We start from the raw sequence: 16,052 nt of genomic DNA, 5'->3' as shown, positions 1-16,052 counted from the left end.
AATCGACATAGAAGCCAAGTACTATGCAGGAATGATCCTGGAACAACTAACAGGCTGGCCATCATCAAATCCTTCATACCTATAAACCAGATGGGCTTCTGTAGAGGACTGGGAACCACTACTAACATTATTGCGCTAGCTCTGCTGATGGATGCGGCCAAAGTGGCAAAATATCCGCTATTCTTATGGCGCAGCATTCGATCACGTAGTCCATGTTTATGTTTATGGATTTATAGAGCGCATAGCTGCCCGAGGGCTTTCTACACATGAGGGCAGGTTCCACCTAATGTCTCCTGTTCCTGCCCTGCCTGGCAGGCCAATCAGCAGCTGAGTGCGAATGCAGGATTGACTTCACAATTACCTTGAGTTAATAAGGCCCAATTCAGTTTTACATTAGGTATTTTCAAAAGCCACGGATTCAATTCTCTTTAAAAAAAACAGTTGGTAAATCAATATCAATCAATTTACATCAGTTAAAAAAATCTTGCAAACAGTGCAAAACTCTATCGGTACACGTCTCGTATCGTGTTGCTGACTCTCTGTCAGTTTCTCTCCATGCTAAACTATTGCAGAAATTGGAAATGTGGGGAATTCCAAAAGCCCTCCTAAACCAGTTGATATTGCTACACACACCGACACCTGGGTCATGATCAAGCTGGGAGCTGGGATACACCTCTAAAGGCAAATCAACACCTCCAAAGGACTAAAACAAGGGTGCGTTCTAGCCCCCTGGTCTTTAACCTCTTCATGGCTGACCTTCCTGGGGATCTGGACAAGAGCAAATCAAATGCCCCAAGATTGGGAAAAATGCTCCTGTCCAACCATTTATATGCAGACGACCTGGCTATAATAAGTCGTACACCAATTGGCCTGCAACACCTCCTGAATACCACTAACAATTGTTCACAATGTAAAGCATTAAACATCTATTTAAAGAAAACAAAAATCATGACAGTGAATTATCATAGGAGGAAAAAGATTAACTGGTATTTGGATGGGCAATGCCTAGACCGGGTAATCAACTACAGATACCTGGGAGTCCTATTGGACAGCAGAGGCTTGTACAACCCCCAACTGGAGGCCCTGCAACGGAAGGGGATCACGAGCTCCTTAGCAATGAAGCCTTTGAGAAAAGTCCTACCAGACTTAATCCTCGACCATTTCCTACAGGTCATTCAAGCAAAACTACAACCAATGCTAACATATGGGAGCGAATCAATGTGAGGCAGAGATGCGATGGCCCTGGACAATCAGCACCGCTTACAGAGCAATTTTTCATCTACCGACCTATGTGTCCCCCACCAAAATATGTTTGGAATTTGGTCTACATAAACAATCAGTGGAAAGGAGGGGGATATATAAAAAGCCGTCACAAGATCCGAGGCGCTGAACCCAAAACTCTTAACTAGCACATTTGGAGAGAACTGTCATGCCGCGAAAAATCACCTGCCAGAGAGTATCTGCTTATTTCCCTAACAAGATTGGGACTAACCAACCTTTGGGCAGCCGCTATAGCTCACCAGAATTTTAAAAAGGTTGTAACAAAAGTAACAAGAATGACATCTATCGCAGAAGACAAAGAAACACTGGCTAAAAGGGCACATGGCTGGACAGCACTCAATGACTACAAAGCTCTCAAACCTCAAATGTATTTAAAAACAGGAGTCAAAACGAAGATAAAAGAAAAATTCCCAAAGTTACATCTTGGCATTTTACCAATCTTCCCACACCTGATGCCTTGGAAAAGGAGACCAGGAGAGCAGACTTGCTGCCTCTGTGGAATAGGAAATGGGGACCTTGTGCACGTCATCTGTATCTGCCCTAGTCTAAAGGACATAAGATGCACTTTACTCCACCTAATATTCAAACAGAGCCGCACCAGGACCTGTAGACAGGCAGTAAAGCTATGCTTCAACCCTGCCGAAACTCAGTTAAACTGCCGACTTACAAAATTCTTTGATATAGTGGAAGAGAGACTCAAACGCAGTCACAAAGTGAACAGTGAACAAAAAATAGCATTTATCATGTAAACTCAAACGTTGGTTCACTTTTAATTGGCACATTCGATCTGGCCATGCGATTGGTTGGCTAGACTGCGCAGTCCATGTTTACATCATGAACCATAGGCACTTTAAATCTGAATCGACTTTTAATCTCCAACTTGACATCAGAACTGAGAACTGGGTGCTGTCTTCCACTCACATTGTATTATCAGCAAGCGCAACATAAAAGACTATATACTCTGATATAATTTATAACTTGCTGTACAAATTGAAAGAAGGAAGGATTTGATGTGGTTTTTAAATGTATTGATTACGTTTTTATATTGTGAGTTTTAATTAACTAAACAATAAAAATTACTTACTCTGACTATAACCTGGGAATGTACTTGAACAAGATATCAGAATATGAAATGCTCTCATTTGTAACCTTGCTGTAGTTGTGAGAATAAATTCAGCCCAGAACGATACCTTAAAGGAGGTGAACTGATTATTTATTACACTACACCTTCTGGCAGAGAAAAGATAGACACACATACTCTGGTAGGCGTTGTGCTTCCACATTTATTCTTAGATAATGGTCAGACATCTATGATTGCCTTGTGGCTGCTTATGCAATGAGGCATGCACAGCCGCTATGAGAATAGTATAATTTATGCCACATCCTGCAGTATATTACTGCTTGCATCATACACAGACTAAAATACATAAACACCCTCAGAATCCTCACACAGAAACAGCTGGGTCTGTGTTCGACCTCATGGTCACATGTTCAAATCCTTGCTGGTCCACTCAGCCTTTCATCCTTGTGAAGTCAATAAAATGAGTACCATTGTGGTGGGTAACAATAAACATCTGTTATTAAGTGCCAAGATACACTTGGGTGAACGTGAACTTTACAAATATACGTTTTGCTAAATAATTGAGGTGCAAAAGAATGCTCACAGCCCTGGTGCCACTGCACCTGCTGCATCATTGGCAGGTAACACCCTGTACTCACTCCCCCAATACATACCGCCCAAATGCAGCGTGCCTCAGACATGAGGTAGGGTTGTCACAGGGCCGTTTTCTTTCGCCATGAATATTTTAATGTGTCAGCCAGTATAAAAATAAATAGAGAAAATCACCCTAAGTCAGCATTTTTTCCCTTAAAAGTGCATACTTAAAACAGTATTTATAAAAACAATGCACTTTAAAATGTGCTCTAGAGTTTCCTTAATTACACCTGATTAGGATTGCCAACGGGCCGATTTTCTATTGGCATCACCGGTATTTTAATGTCCCGGCTGGTACAAAAATAAGCAAAATCACCTTAATAGAAAACACTTTTAAATGTGTTCTAGAACTGCAAAGATTCATGACTATTAAATATGGTAAATACAGACAAAAAAGTCATGTTACAATTGTATTTATTCAATGTTATGCCTATTTCTTTTTATTATCATGTCAATGCCTTTGCACATTCTTAAAACGATTTGAAATGGCCAGTAATTTTCTTTTGGAAAGGTGACAACGCTACCCCAGACTAATAATTAATGTAAATAAAATAAAAAAATCTTTATAACGTTTGGCCGTCCGCATGGCCTCTTCTGTCATTCTTATGGCTTCTTCTGCCGACTGGGTGGGCCAGGCCCAAATGGCCTACCAGCTAGATCCTGGCTTGGTGGCCTCCAAAGTGCCGAAGGTTTTGTGTTTATTTGCAGCTGAACCTTCTGGAAGAACTTATGCCACCACAGCCCCACATGCTTGGATTTAGAGCATGTCTCAGATTCTGAGTTGCTGAACCATTTTCCTTCTCTTCTCCATCATTCACAACTATCACAAATGGGCGATGCTTAGAGTAAATTGAAGGGTTCACATCCTCTCCGATAATATCCTGGTATGCATCAAAGACGCTAAGGAAAACCCCTGATGCTGTGCTGCTATGATGAACGTGTCCTTGGCTATCCACGTGCAGACCACCCTCACCGGGCCTTCCTTAGGGCACTGTAGCACAGAGTGCGCGTTGCACGGTGCGGTGCCTTCTGTGGATGGCAGAAACTGGAATTGTTGTTCCTCCCCACTCATCACTCCACCCTGTGGTCATTGCACAAAGATAAGTGAGTAATGTAATGCTGTTACTCACTTAGGCTAAGATCAACACGGAATTAGTGCATCATCGCAGTAGCTCCACACATGGTGCTATGGTCTCTCCAGACCATTTAACAGCTTCCACAGCTATGTGGGATGTGCTCCTTCTCTCTGAGTATCAGGAAAGGCTTTGGTCGCTTCTACACATCCCTGGTAAGGGCTGGCTGTACTCTGACCGTGTATCACTGCAAGCATGGCTTAACCCAGCCTTGTAAATAAGGCCCCCGTTCACGCTATGGTTAGTGTGAAAGGGGTGGGCAGTAAGTTTCGGGGTGGGCGACCCACCACAACACCGATTGATTTTGACACTGCCCCTATATACAAGAAAAACCTGGTCTTAACTTGGTGAAACGAGGAGAAATGCATTATTTCTCCTCGTTTTTGTTTTTTCCATGTGTGCTGCCTTGTGCAGCACACATGGAAAAAGCAAACTGCCATGGATTGTTTATGTACAGGAAGGTTCCCCTTCCTGTACATAAACAATCTGTAAAAATAAAATGCCATATTGTGACTTTCATGTGTGCTGCATGAAGCAGCACACATAAAAGTGACAAAATGGCATTTTAGGATTGTTTATGTGCAGGAAGGGACACCTTCCTACGCATAAACAATCCTCCCCTGCACACAGACACCCTTGCACTATGGTGCAAGGGTGCCTGTGTTAGCACTACACTGCTAAATGTAGCACCAGCGCAGGGGGAAACGCAAGTCTGCACCATATCCTCGTAAATATGGTGCAGCCTTGCGTTTCAGAAGTGGTGGAGTGAGGCGTTAAGCCATGACGGCTAACGCCTCACTCCACCACCTCACTTTTGCATATCCCCCTGAGAGTGCTATTTCAACTGTATTCCCTGTCAACATCTGACGCAATCCCATGATGACAGCGTGTTGTGTTGCTGCCTTCCAAACTTCTTGCATCTTCAGCACATCTCATGTATAATGCGCATGTTCCCTAGGTACTTGCATCTCAGTTTGAGGAAGACCCTGATGAGTCTGTGCGTTCTCGCCTTATGCTGAGTTTAGGATACCACAGAGGCATCTGTGGGGCAGGACCTGAAATGCACAGGTCTATCCCTCTGGGGACCTTAGTTAACTGAGATGTGGCCCCAATTGTCATAAACTGTTGTACCACCGCAGTCCTGTGCAGAGTGGCACCACCTTCTATAAACCGCTGCACCACCGTGTCCCATGCAGAGTGGCACTACCTTCCATAAGCTTTTGCACCACCGTAGTCCCTTGCATAGTGGCACCATCTTTCATAAGGTGTTGCACCACCGCAATCCCTTGCAGAGTGGCATCACCCTTCTATAAACTGTTGCACCACCGTAATCCCTTGCAGAGTGGCTCCACCTTCCATAAGCTGTTGCACCACCGCGGTCCCTTGCAGAATGGCTCCACCTTCCATAAGCTGTTGCACCAACGCAGTCCCTTGCAGAGTGGCACCACCTCCTATAAACCGCTGTACCACCGCGTCCCTTGCAGAGTCGCACCACCTTCCTTAAGCTTTTGCAACACCGTAGTCCCTTGCAGAGTGGCATCACCCTTCCATAAACTGTTGCACCACCGTAATCCCTTGCAGAGTGGCTCCACCTTCCATAAGCTGTTGCACCACCGCAGTCCCTTGCAGAGTGGATCCACCTTCCATAAGCTGTTGCACCACCGCGGTCCCTTGCAGATTGGCTCCACCTTCCATAAGCTGTTGCACCACCGCGGTCCCTTGCAGAGTGGCTCCACCTTCCATAAGCTGTTGCACCACCGCAGTCCTTTGCAGAGTGGCACCACCTTTTATAAACCGTTGCACCACTTCGGTCCCTTGCAAAGTGGCACCACCTTTCATAAACCGTTGCACCACCACGGTCCCTTACAGAGTGGAACCACCTTCCATAAGCTTTTGCACCACCGCAGTCCCTTGCAGAGTGGCACCGCCTCCCATAAGCTGTTGCACCACCGCAGTACCTTGCAGAGTGACACCACCTTCCATAAGCTTTTGCACCACCACAGTCCCTTGCAGACTGGCACTGCCTCCCATAAGCTGTTGCACCACCGCAGTCCCTTGCAGAGTGGCACCACCTTCCATAAACTGTGTTGCCTGTTTGACTGAAGCTGCTGACAGTTCCCATGCGGATGATGGTAGTGGCCTACTTGCAATTTAAGGCTTCAAAGAGGTTTGCAGAGGTAGTTTATTAAAAACACTACACACATCTGATTGCAGCAGCTGCTCAATAGTTTAATAGTAACATTTAATTCTATGTTGTTGGTCAAAGATCCTGCTTCCATGACCTCTGATTGACCTCTAAACACAGGTTAACCTCACAAGTACTTCCACATCGTTCTGTCTTTATGCATATGTTCCGCACGGTCTCCCGGATGTTACATAACATCTCTTTTTCCTTGGTGTGTGTTGTAGGTCTTCACTCATGAAAAGAGTTTTGTGTTTTTGCACTGTAGGTCTGTATCTTCTGTCAGTTCAGAATTAACAAAAAGAGTCTGGGCACCACCCACCCCACCCCAAAGGCCGTTCCGTGTGTGCACGCACAATCGTAGCACCAAGAAGGGGGTCACTGCAGGCACGCTGCGGGAGCTTGTTGCAAAGGTGAGTGCCACCATTGTGGGATGACGTTACTCCTATAGAATGCCTTATTGTGTCCGAAAGCCACACGGGGTAACACCGTCATTATCAGAAGAGGAGTCCTGGCAGCACCAAAACACCTCAATGAATTATTATTAGGCAGTAGAGTTCTATGGGATTCAAGGTTAACAAGTCGGTCCTTGTAATAAGTATTGCCATTGTCCATGCAACTACAGGATCTGTGTAGTGGGAGTGGTAATCCGAGCACACAGAATTCCCAAGCGTCCCCGTTTGGGGTTTGACTTTCAGTGGACAGTGAGTTCAAACACGTAGAGCATTAAAATATTTAATTAAAGAAAGAAATTCAAATATATTGTTTAGTTAGTTTTATAACTTCATGTAAAGAAACTGGATTTAATTCCAGTTACCTAAAGTTGCTTAGTTAACATACTTTTTAAGACCACCATGTTATTCTTTCTACTGTGTTATTCAGAAGCGTTCCATTTCTTCTCTGTCGGTGCGCCAAACGAGAGATCATTTGATTGAGGAGTGAGTGTTCTCACAATAAAGTCCTTTCTGCACACATTATGCATCAGAATACATTCAGAACACTTGAGGTTCAAATGTAATGCCACAGCGTCGGTACACCCCACAGAATTGGTACATGTCTCAGCGTCGGCACATGCCACAGCGTCGGCACATGCAACAGCATCGGCACATGTGACAGCTTCGGCACACCCCACATCGTTGGTACATGGCACAGCATTGGTACATACCACAGCGTCTGCACATGCCACAGCATGGGTACATACCTTAGCATCAGTACATGCCACTGCATTGATACATGTCACAGAGTCGGTACATGCCACAGCGTCGGGACATGCCACAACGTCGGTACATGCCAAAGCATTGGTACATGCCACAGCATTGTAATATGTCACAGCATCGGCACATGCCACAGCGTCGGTACATGGCACAACATCGGTACAAGCAACAGTGTCGGGACATGCCACAGCATCGGTACATGTCACAGCATCAGTGCATGCCACAGATTTGGTACATGCCACGGATTCTGTACATGCCATGGGTTGACAGCATCAAATTGATCCCCAACACACAAACAGGCTTTCGAGCTGGAATGGGCACTTTAACAAATTTATCTGCCGTCACGTTATTGGCCAATCAAGCTATCGCCAACTCCAAAGTTTTGTATGCATGTTTCGTGGACCTCAAGGCAGCTTTCTACATGGTCCCCAGACAAGCACTGTGGGCAAAAATGAAATCTTGGGGAGCTCCGACAAACCTATTGAACGCAATCATTAACCTTTACTCAAAAACATGGGTTCAAATAAAAATGGGAGACGGCCGAACCTCAACAAATAAAATTACCACTATCAATGGCCTAAAACAGGGTTGTGTTCTAGCCCCCTGTTTATTTAATATATATACAGCTGACTTAGATAAAAATTTCCACTCGACACTAGGGGACCTCCCAAAACTGGGGGACGTGAAAATAGCAAGTCTGCAATACGCCGATGACATCGTGCTGTTATCCCAAACGCCCCGTGGTCTCCAACGATTGATAAACCAATTAGCAGTTTACACAGCTACAAATCAATTGGATATAAATCTAAAAAAACCAAAGGTCATGTGTTTTGTGAACTCGCAAAAAAAGATTCCAAAATTCAAATGGACTATTAAAAACAATTGCCTGGACCGGGAGGGAACATACAAATACTTGGGAATAACTTTGGATTGCCACCTTAACTACAAGCAACATTTAGAACAGCGGAAAACAAAAGCTAAACAGGTACTATTTGCATTCAAAACCCTGCAAAACAAACTTAGTGACTGCTCGACGTCCCACCTATTAAAGGTCGTGGCAGCAAAATTCTTACCCTCGATCGCATATGGCTCAGAACTCCTAAATACAAAGGATGCAACAAAACTGAACATCACCCAAACTAGTCTTTTCAAAAAACAATTCAAAATTCCATGCCATATCTCTCAACCACTGATTACACTAGAATTTGGGTTAAAAAAACAGATCCCGTCAAGACAAGGAGGGCTGGTAAAATACTATTGGAGAATTCGGGCAGCAGAGGAAGAGTCTCTGGCACACTACTGCTGGCTTGAGGTTGAAAGGCAATCTAGATTGAGCAACTCTGTTTACCCACTCCTAAGGCAATCGATTGAAGCTTTAAAGTTAGAGGAAGCTTGGCACACAACTTCATCCTACCAGGAGTTTAAACGCACAGTCAACAAAAAGATCATTCTGACATCTCTGGAAATGGACAAAGTGTTATTGACTACAAAAACCAATGCATGGATCGTGTTGCCAACATACAAAACCTTAAAGCCCCAACCATACCTGTTCGACCATTTCGCAAATCGCATGAAGCAACAGCTGATTTTATTGAGAATGGAAGTTTATCCAACTAAAGATCTAATCCCAAAATGGAAACAGACTTGGCCCTCAATGGTCTGTCGTCTCTGTGGGCAAGGAGATGAAACGTTGCTCCACTTACTTTGCATCTGTCCAGTATTATTACTCAAACTAAAAGAACTGTTCCGGCCAACATTGAAAAGAGAACAAATAAGCACTTGTAGATCTGCCGTAATAAAACGCTTAGGAGGTTCAACAACACAACTGGCATGCAAAGCAATAAAGTTCTTGAGTAAAGCTGCAACTGAACTTGAAAAGAGCGACAGAGAATCTGCACCGGCAAATCAAGCATAGTGATAATGTGTAGCCAATAATTTTGTATTCTATAATTCATTTTCTAGCTTGACTCAAAATCACAAGACAGAAGGCACCAACGCACTTTGCTTTTACAAAAAAAAAAGAGAGAAAATAAAAAAAGTTTTTATCATACTGTAACGGAGACTCCCTACCTCGGATCTGGCCCCCCTTACTTACCCTGTCCGAGGCATCCCTTCCGCTCAATCCTCCCGGCCCGGACAGTCCATCCAGGGTTTCAACCACAGCCGCGGTGACCCCAGGAACCCCGCCCCTCTTTCTCTTACAGGAGCCAATCCCGAACGACGACCCACCGGAAAGACAACCCCTGACTCCCGGAAGTCCCTCCTACCCGTTCCCCGCCAGAGACAGAAAAGCCGGAAGACAGGAAGGAGAAGTCGTCGAAGGATCGTGGCAGGAGAGTTCGGCAGGAGATACGACGAAAGGTGAGGACGAGAGCGGCGAACCAGAAGAGTGGTCGGAAGACTGGTGGAGTCCCCCGGAGGAGGCTGAAGAGCGGCCGTAACTCGGATGAGAGTTACGGCGGAGCCCGTGAGTACTAGCTTTCCTTCAGTATAGCACTCTAAAGTGCCCGCGTGTACCATAGACTCTCTGTAGATAGATGTATATAGTCTCTCTCCTGTTAGCACCCCTGCACCCTGATAGGATCTATCAGTATCCGTTGTACAGCATCTCACGCTTTGTAAATAGTACCCCACTCCACCCCTTTCCGAACACCCATCTTTCTTCAACTTATCCCTCTTCCTCCCCGTCCCTTCTCCTCACACTCCCCTCCTCTTTTATCACTCCCGGTGAAGGTTACGGCAGCGACATAGAGTGCCCGCAGGACTAACGGCTCCTTCTGTGTTTTGTCTCACTGCCCTCCGAGGTGTCCGTCCTCCCCCCCCCCTACCTGGGATCAACGTCGGCGGCTTGGACAGCAGAAGACCTTCGGTGACGACGACCACAACCGACGGGACCCCACATCGTCTCTACGCCCTTCTCCTGCTGAAGACCTGTATACTATCCTGTTGTACGCCGTGCCTGGGACACAATAAAGTAGACTATTGCACACTATATACGGCCTCCTTGCCTGCTTTTCCAGCCCGACGATCACACATACATTTTATGAGAACTTGTCAATCAATCTGAATTTTATATATGAATTTTAAGTGTTTTAGCGGTTACGCCGCTCTTTTATGATTTAAACTAAATCAATAAAGTAATTTTTATTTCAGTAGGCTATAGCACAGTTTGCTAATGCATTACTGCTGAATCTGTCAGGCACCGTACACAATAGACTCTTTCATGGTGCCTATAGATGTTGAATCAACATGCCACAGCATCGGTACATGTGACAGCATCAGTGCATGCCACAGATTCGGTACATGCCACAGATTCTGTACATGCCACAACAACGGTACATGCCACAACACTGTTACATGCCACAGCATCGGTATAAGACACAGCATCGGTATATGACACAGCATCAGTATATGACACAGCATCGGTACATGACATAGCATCGGTACATGACACAGCATCTGTAGCAATGGCTACCAAAAGAGTGCTGAGTGCAATCTTGTGGGAGTGAACCCCACGCACCAGCATGGACTACAGCAACTCGTAGCAGAGTAGATATAATCCTTAACTCTCGTGGTTGTGGAGATGCAGTTAGATATTCTGGCTCCATCTTACACAGAGGGTAAGAGGGGGGTACAGCCAGTGCACTACTGGTGCTAAAGCCAACATGATAGGCCTGAGGACAACAGTTGCTCTGCACCTTACACTTAGGAAAGATAGAAGGCCAAGGGTGAGGGTAAATGACCTTGGATGACCTACAGCTTGCACAGCGGTCCACCCTGAAGGCTTCTTGATTCTATACTTATCTCACGTGGTGGATGAAGTCATGCAGAATTCACTTTCTCTCTGGGGAACTTGATGAGATACAGCGGAGGGGTCTGCTATCCAATCAGCAAGCTTAGGTTTTGGTAGGGATGGGTAGAGTAGCAAGTCTTCTGTCGCTGCACCAGCCTGGAGCTTTAGGCTTGAAATAAGGCAGATGTTTACCTCCTGTGTCTTTTACCTCACAGCAGCAGCACAATGTTTCCTCCTTACAAGAGTTTGGATAAGATAGATGTCACAACCCAAGTTTTATTCAGAAACAGTGTCTGTTGTGGCCCAAGTTAATAAGTCACTCACATTGAAAGTGGTCTCTCAAAATGTAAGTAAAACCGGACCCTTAAAAGTCCACCTTTCCTAAGTTGCATGGACGCCATTTACGAAATAGCACCCAGCCACGCTGGCATCCTTGGGGTTAACAGGCAGCCAGTAACATGCACTGTGCTGTGATTCTTCCTCAGACAGCCTGCAGTCAGTCTGCTGCTGGGCTCTTGCTCTATGGGCACATCCTGGATGTAGGATGACAAGAATCCACCCATTGTGGATTACAGAGAGGGTCAGTCGATAACAGTGGAGTGGCCATCAAGGGATCAGGGGAGGTCAGCTCAGAGATCAGGAATTGACAGGACAATGGACCACAGGAGGATCCGGTGGGGTATTAGAGCATGGCAGCTGGAGGCGTGGTCTACTGGGAAGTGTAGTTCTCGTGGACCCTCCACTGGGTGTCCCAGTAGCCCGAGAGCCACAAACCCCCTGCATAGAGTTCGAATTTAATATAGGCATGAGGTATTTTTCTAAGTGCATATGGTAACCTGAGTGGGTACATAGGGTGCCCACAGGGAGTTAGAATGGGGAGACATCAGTCTATTAGTTTACAGAGTGTTTGCTGAGGGGAGGGAGGTAACGGTTATTCAAGAAGACAGATGTTGCATTCATTGTGATGAGGCAGCTCATGTGAGAATTTCTCACATGTATCGCCACAACATTAATGAATAAAAGTATGATGAAAGGAATGGATGTTACAAGTGGCTGTGACCCCAACTAGACACTCCCACAAGACAAAACCACCAAATTTAAATGACGGGACATATTTCTGGTCTGTGTTAGAATTGAGAACACCATACTCTGACATCCCTACAGTATGGGCATCAAGAAACAAAATGCTGGATGGAATGTTTGAATTAATTTCCGCCATTGGCGATTGTTGAGGCCGCATCCCAATCCATCGTTCTTGCTCACCATGCCACCTCAGTTTGGGCCCAGCCATCTGCAAACCAGCCTTGACCCTGCTCCTCGTGAGAACAGGCCAGTCCAAACTGCCAAGTCAGGTCCTCACTGAACAGGAATACAATCACCCCAGTTTTAACTATATTCTGGATGGTGATAAACAGACAGCTCCCCGCCTTACGCAAAACTTGCCACTCAGCCACGCACAAGGTATACAGCAGGCTAGACCACCCACTGATCACGTTGGACTTGGCAAAAATGCAGAGTGCACAATACCTGGGAAGATTTATTTTGGATCTCTCGCTATTAAGATAAAGTACATTGGTGAGCGGGCACAGATCTAAATCCCCACATGGCAACTCAACCCAGAGACACTACAAGATAAGGCTTTAGATTGGGCATCCAAGCATCCATAGACACTTCTATGAAATCAACCGGAGAACAACTGCGACCAGAGCTACAGAGTGAGGAGCATTAAAGGAAGTTGTTAATGGAGAATTCAGAGGCAAATTAGCCAGAACCAGAAGGCACCTACATCAAGATTTGACTCAGTAGGAAGAGGGACTAGTGTGGCTGCAGAGGCAGGGCCCAGAGACCACATGAATAAGGTAGCATTGTTGGAAACTAGGGATAAAGTAGGGCACATCTGGGGTGCATTAGATACATTTACTCTCGGGGAACACAGGCAAAAGTTACATGAAGAAGGAGGCAAATCTGAGAGACTACTGGTCTGGTTGCTGGAGGAGAAGAGGCCTGTGTCTGTGATACTGTCCCGGCAAAGGCTGGATGGCACCGTGGTGGCCTCCCAGATGGCCATTAACAGAATCCTTTACCAGTATCTAATAAAGTTAAATAAAGACAGAGGATACCCTGTGAAATGCTGAGAGATAACTTTCTGGGGGTATGCACAGCTTTCAGAACTCACTGGAGACCAAAGGGCTGAGCTGGAGTTAGAATTCTAAAAAAGAGAATGAGTTGAAGCCAATCTGGTGTTGCCTTCGGGAAAGGCACAAAGCCCGATGGTCTCCTGCAGAGGTTTATCACACGCTTGGTGCGCAGCACTTAGAGAGCCTGTTAGAGGTGTTTAGAGAGGCCAGACACATTAGTATTCTGCCAGCGACTCTGAGAGATGTCATAATAATTGTAATGCAGAACTTGATAAGGACCCACAAATCTGGGGTCATACTGATCACTATTGATAAACAAGCATTTGCAATGTAATTGGTCTCGCCTTAGAGACCTTATATGTATTTAGCTGTGCAGCACATTAGTCTGGGTGCTGAAACATCTACTGTTCTTTAACATGGAGGGAAAGTAAGCACCAAACTTCGTGACACACCAGGTATGGGAACACATGGAGAGAAATATTGCCTTTCAGCGGGAAATTGTATAGTCCAAAGCTCTGTTTTTAATATAAAATCAGGGCCTTCGGTGGTCATATCACTGAAAATACAAGATTTGAAAAAAATAGTATAGTCTACGGGTGCTCGTGGAAGACAATTTCTATGGACTGGAATCTAGAGAATGCTAAAGTGATTCTCGTATTTTACTGACATCTGCTGGTCGTTTTTTTATCAAGACGTTAAATAGAGGCAGTTGAACAGAAAAAAAAGTCCCTAAGCTGAAGCAGACAAGTCCTAGGGCTGATCTCCAGACCCCACAAGGTACATACACATGTAAGTATACACAAGAGGTCTCGAATGCTCTACCTAATAATGCAGATGCAAAAATCTTCTAGGCAATAGACTGGCCCTTTGCGATGGAACTAAGGAGCGTGATGCATGAATGCAAAATTAGTGTGCAAGAGAGGGTGCACGCAGTGTCAATGTACGCTGATGACACACTATACTCAATCTCACTGTAACTGAGGGACCATGATGATTTCTGAGGTGTCTCTGGCCTGCTTATCAATAGTGAAAACACAGTTCTGTTCCCTCTGGGAGGACTGGTGGGCAGGATCTGGAGGAACCTCCAGAGACGTGCCTAAAAAGGAAGGCAGACCATTTTAGAAACCTTGGAGTCCAAGTGGCTTCTATGCCTGAGAAACAATTCACATATAATATGGGGAGAGTCCTACAGGGATTGAATGCCTCAGTTCAGTTCTGGAATACTCTGCTTGTTTCCATCATGGGCAGAGTAACATTAGCAAAAATAGTAATGCTGCTGCGTGGCTTGTATACTTTACGAAATACTTTTTTTATTCGATTACAAGATCAACTTGGAAGGAACCAGACAGTCTCTTAGTCTCATCAGTCTGGGCAGGTTGAAAGAAGTAGGGACTGACCTGGCATTCTGAAATGAAAATATAATTTCTATAGCGCACTAATACCGGCGGGTGTCTAGGCGCTACAGCTTTATGAGGGGAGAAAAACTGGGTAGCAGCCCCAGACAGTGGCAAGCTGCCAAGTAAAAGAGGACGAGTTTGATGGAGAGGGACAACGAAGAAGCAGGCCTGGGTTGGCCAGACCTAGAGCTTTATTACGCGGCAGCACAGCTACAGCACCATGCATTGTGGTACACGAAGGGGGACAATTGGAAGAGAGACTTCTCAGGGGGTTACTGGAAGGGGATGAAGGTGTGCCTCATTTGTCTAAGAAATATCCATTTGTTGTGCACCAGGTAGTTTCAGGGCGGGAGGCAGCCATTAAGAGGATCTTGCGTTGCCCTGTTCTCTAGATCATTACTACTTTGCTGGCTATAGCCTTTCAGGTGAACCAGCAGAGATATGTCCATGGCCAAATGGAGGGGCGGCGGTGGGGGGGTGGGTTGGTGTCAGACCTTGGGGGACGGGTACCTAGGAGAAACATTCATCACATTTGAGGCATGGGAGACAGTCGGGTGCGGTGGGCTAATACCTTCAGTTTTCAAACCTCACCAAAAGGATTCCAACGATATGGACAGACTTTCCTGCCACTCAGGTGGCCTCCTTGCCTCTAGGGGTAGTGATGGAGTAGGTGAAGGATGGAGGCTGGTCTACAGGTTCTACAGGGCAGTAAAGATTGACCAGAGACGGCCATCCCTGAGAGTCAGGCAGCACTGGGAGGAGGGTTTGTAGGAGCTTCTGGCAGGCGATGAGTGGGCGAGCGGGTGCCCACTTGCAAGAGGTGACAAATAATGCTAGGTTTATTGACACATTGCCCCTATTTGCACCGGACTTCCCTGACCCCACAGTGGCTATTCAGAATTTATCTAGAAAAATAATTTGCCTGCCCACTTTGTGGCGAACTGGGGGTGATCTTTTCATATATGCCCTGGAGTTGCAGGATACTAGTGAGTTATTGGTGCTATCAGAAGCAGTATTGGAGTCACTGCCTACTGCCAACGATACCCAGGCCCAAAAGGTGAAAAACCCAGTGCAGATTCACTGCACTGGCACTGTTGGCAGACGAAGACTAGCAATCCAGTGGTTGTCTCCCAGACCTCCCACAGTAGACGGAAGGAGAAAAGAAATGCTGGCGTGGACTTTGCAAAAGGAACTGCCTAT

At 45.7% G+C, this 16,052-nt stretch overlaps 1 protein-coding gene across 2 annotated transcripts in view; it reads left to right on the top strand.

Annotated features, from left to right (window-relative positions):
* CIDEB (cell death inducing DFFA like effector b) overlaps positions 1–16,052 on the top strand; it is a 55,412-nt gene that overhangs the window by 17,729 nt on the left and 21,631 nt on the right. For both annotated transcript variants that reach the window (XR_014980062.1, XM_085649752.1), the window contains exon 2: positions 6,579–6,723. Coding sequence is in view for 1 of the 2 variants with exons in the window: in XM_085649752.1 (XP_085505878.1) it covers positions 6,579–6,723 (145 nt within the window). In the remaining variant the exon portion in view is untranslated. The remainder of the gene's footprint in view (positions 1–6,578; positions 6,724–16,052) is intronic.

Source organism: Triturus cristatus, chromosome 3_2 (assembly GCF_964204655.1).
Source record: "Triturus cristatus chromosome 3_2, aTriCri1.1, whole genome shotgun sequence".
Classification (NCBI taxonomy): Eukaryota; Metazoa; Chordata; class Amphibia; order Caudata; family Salamandridae; genus Triturus; species Triturus cristatus.
The sequence above is the reverse complement of the archived record's forward strand: the minus strand, read 5'-3'. Positions and strand labels throughout refer to the sequence as shown.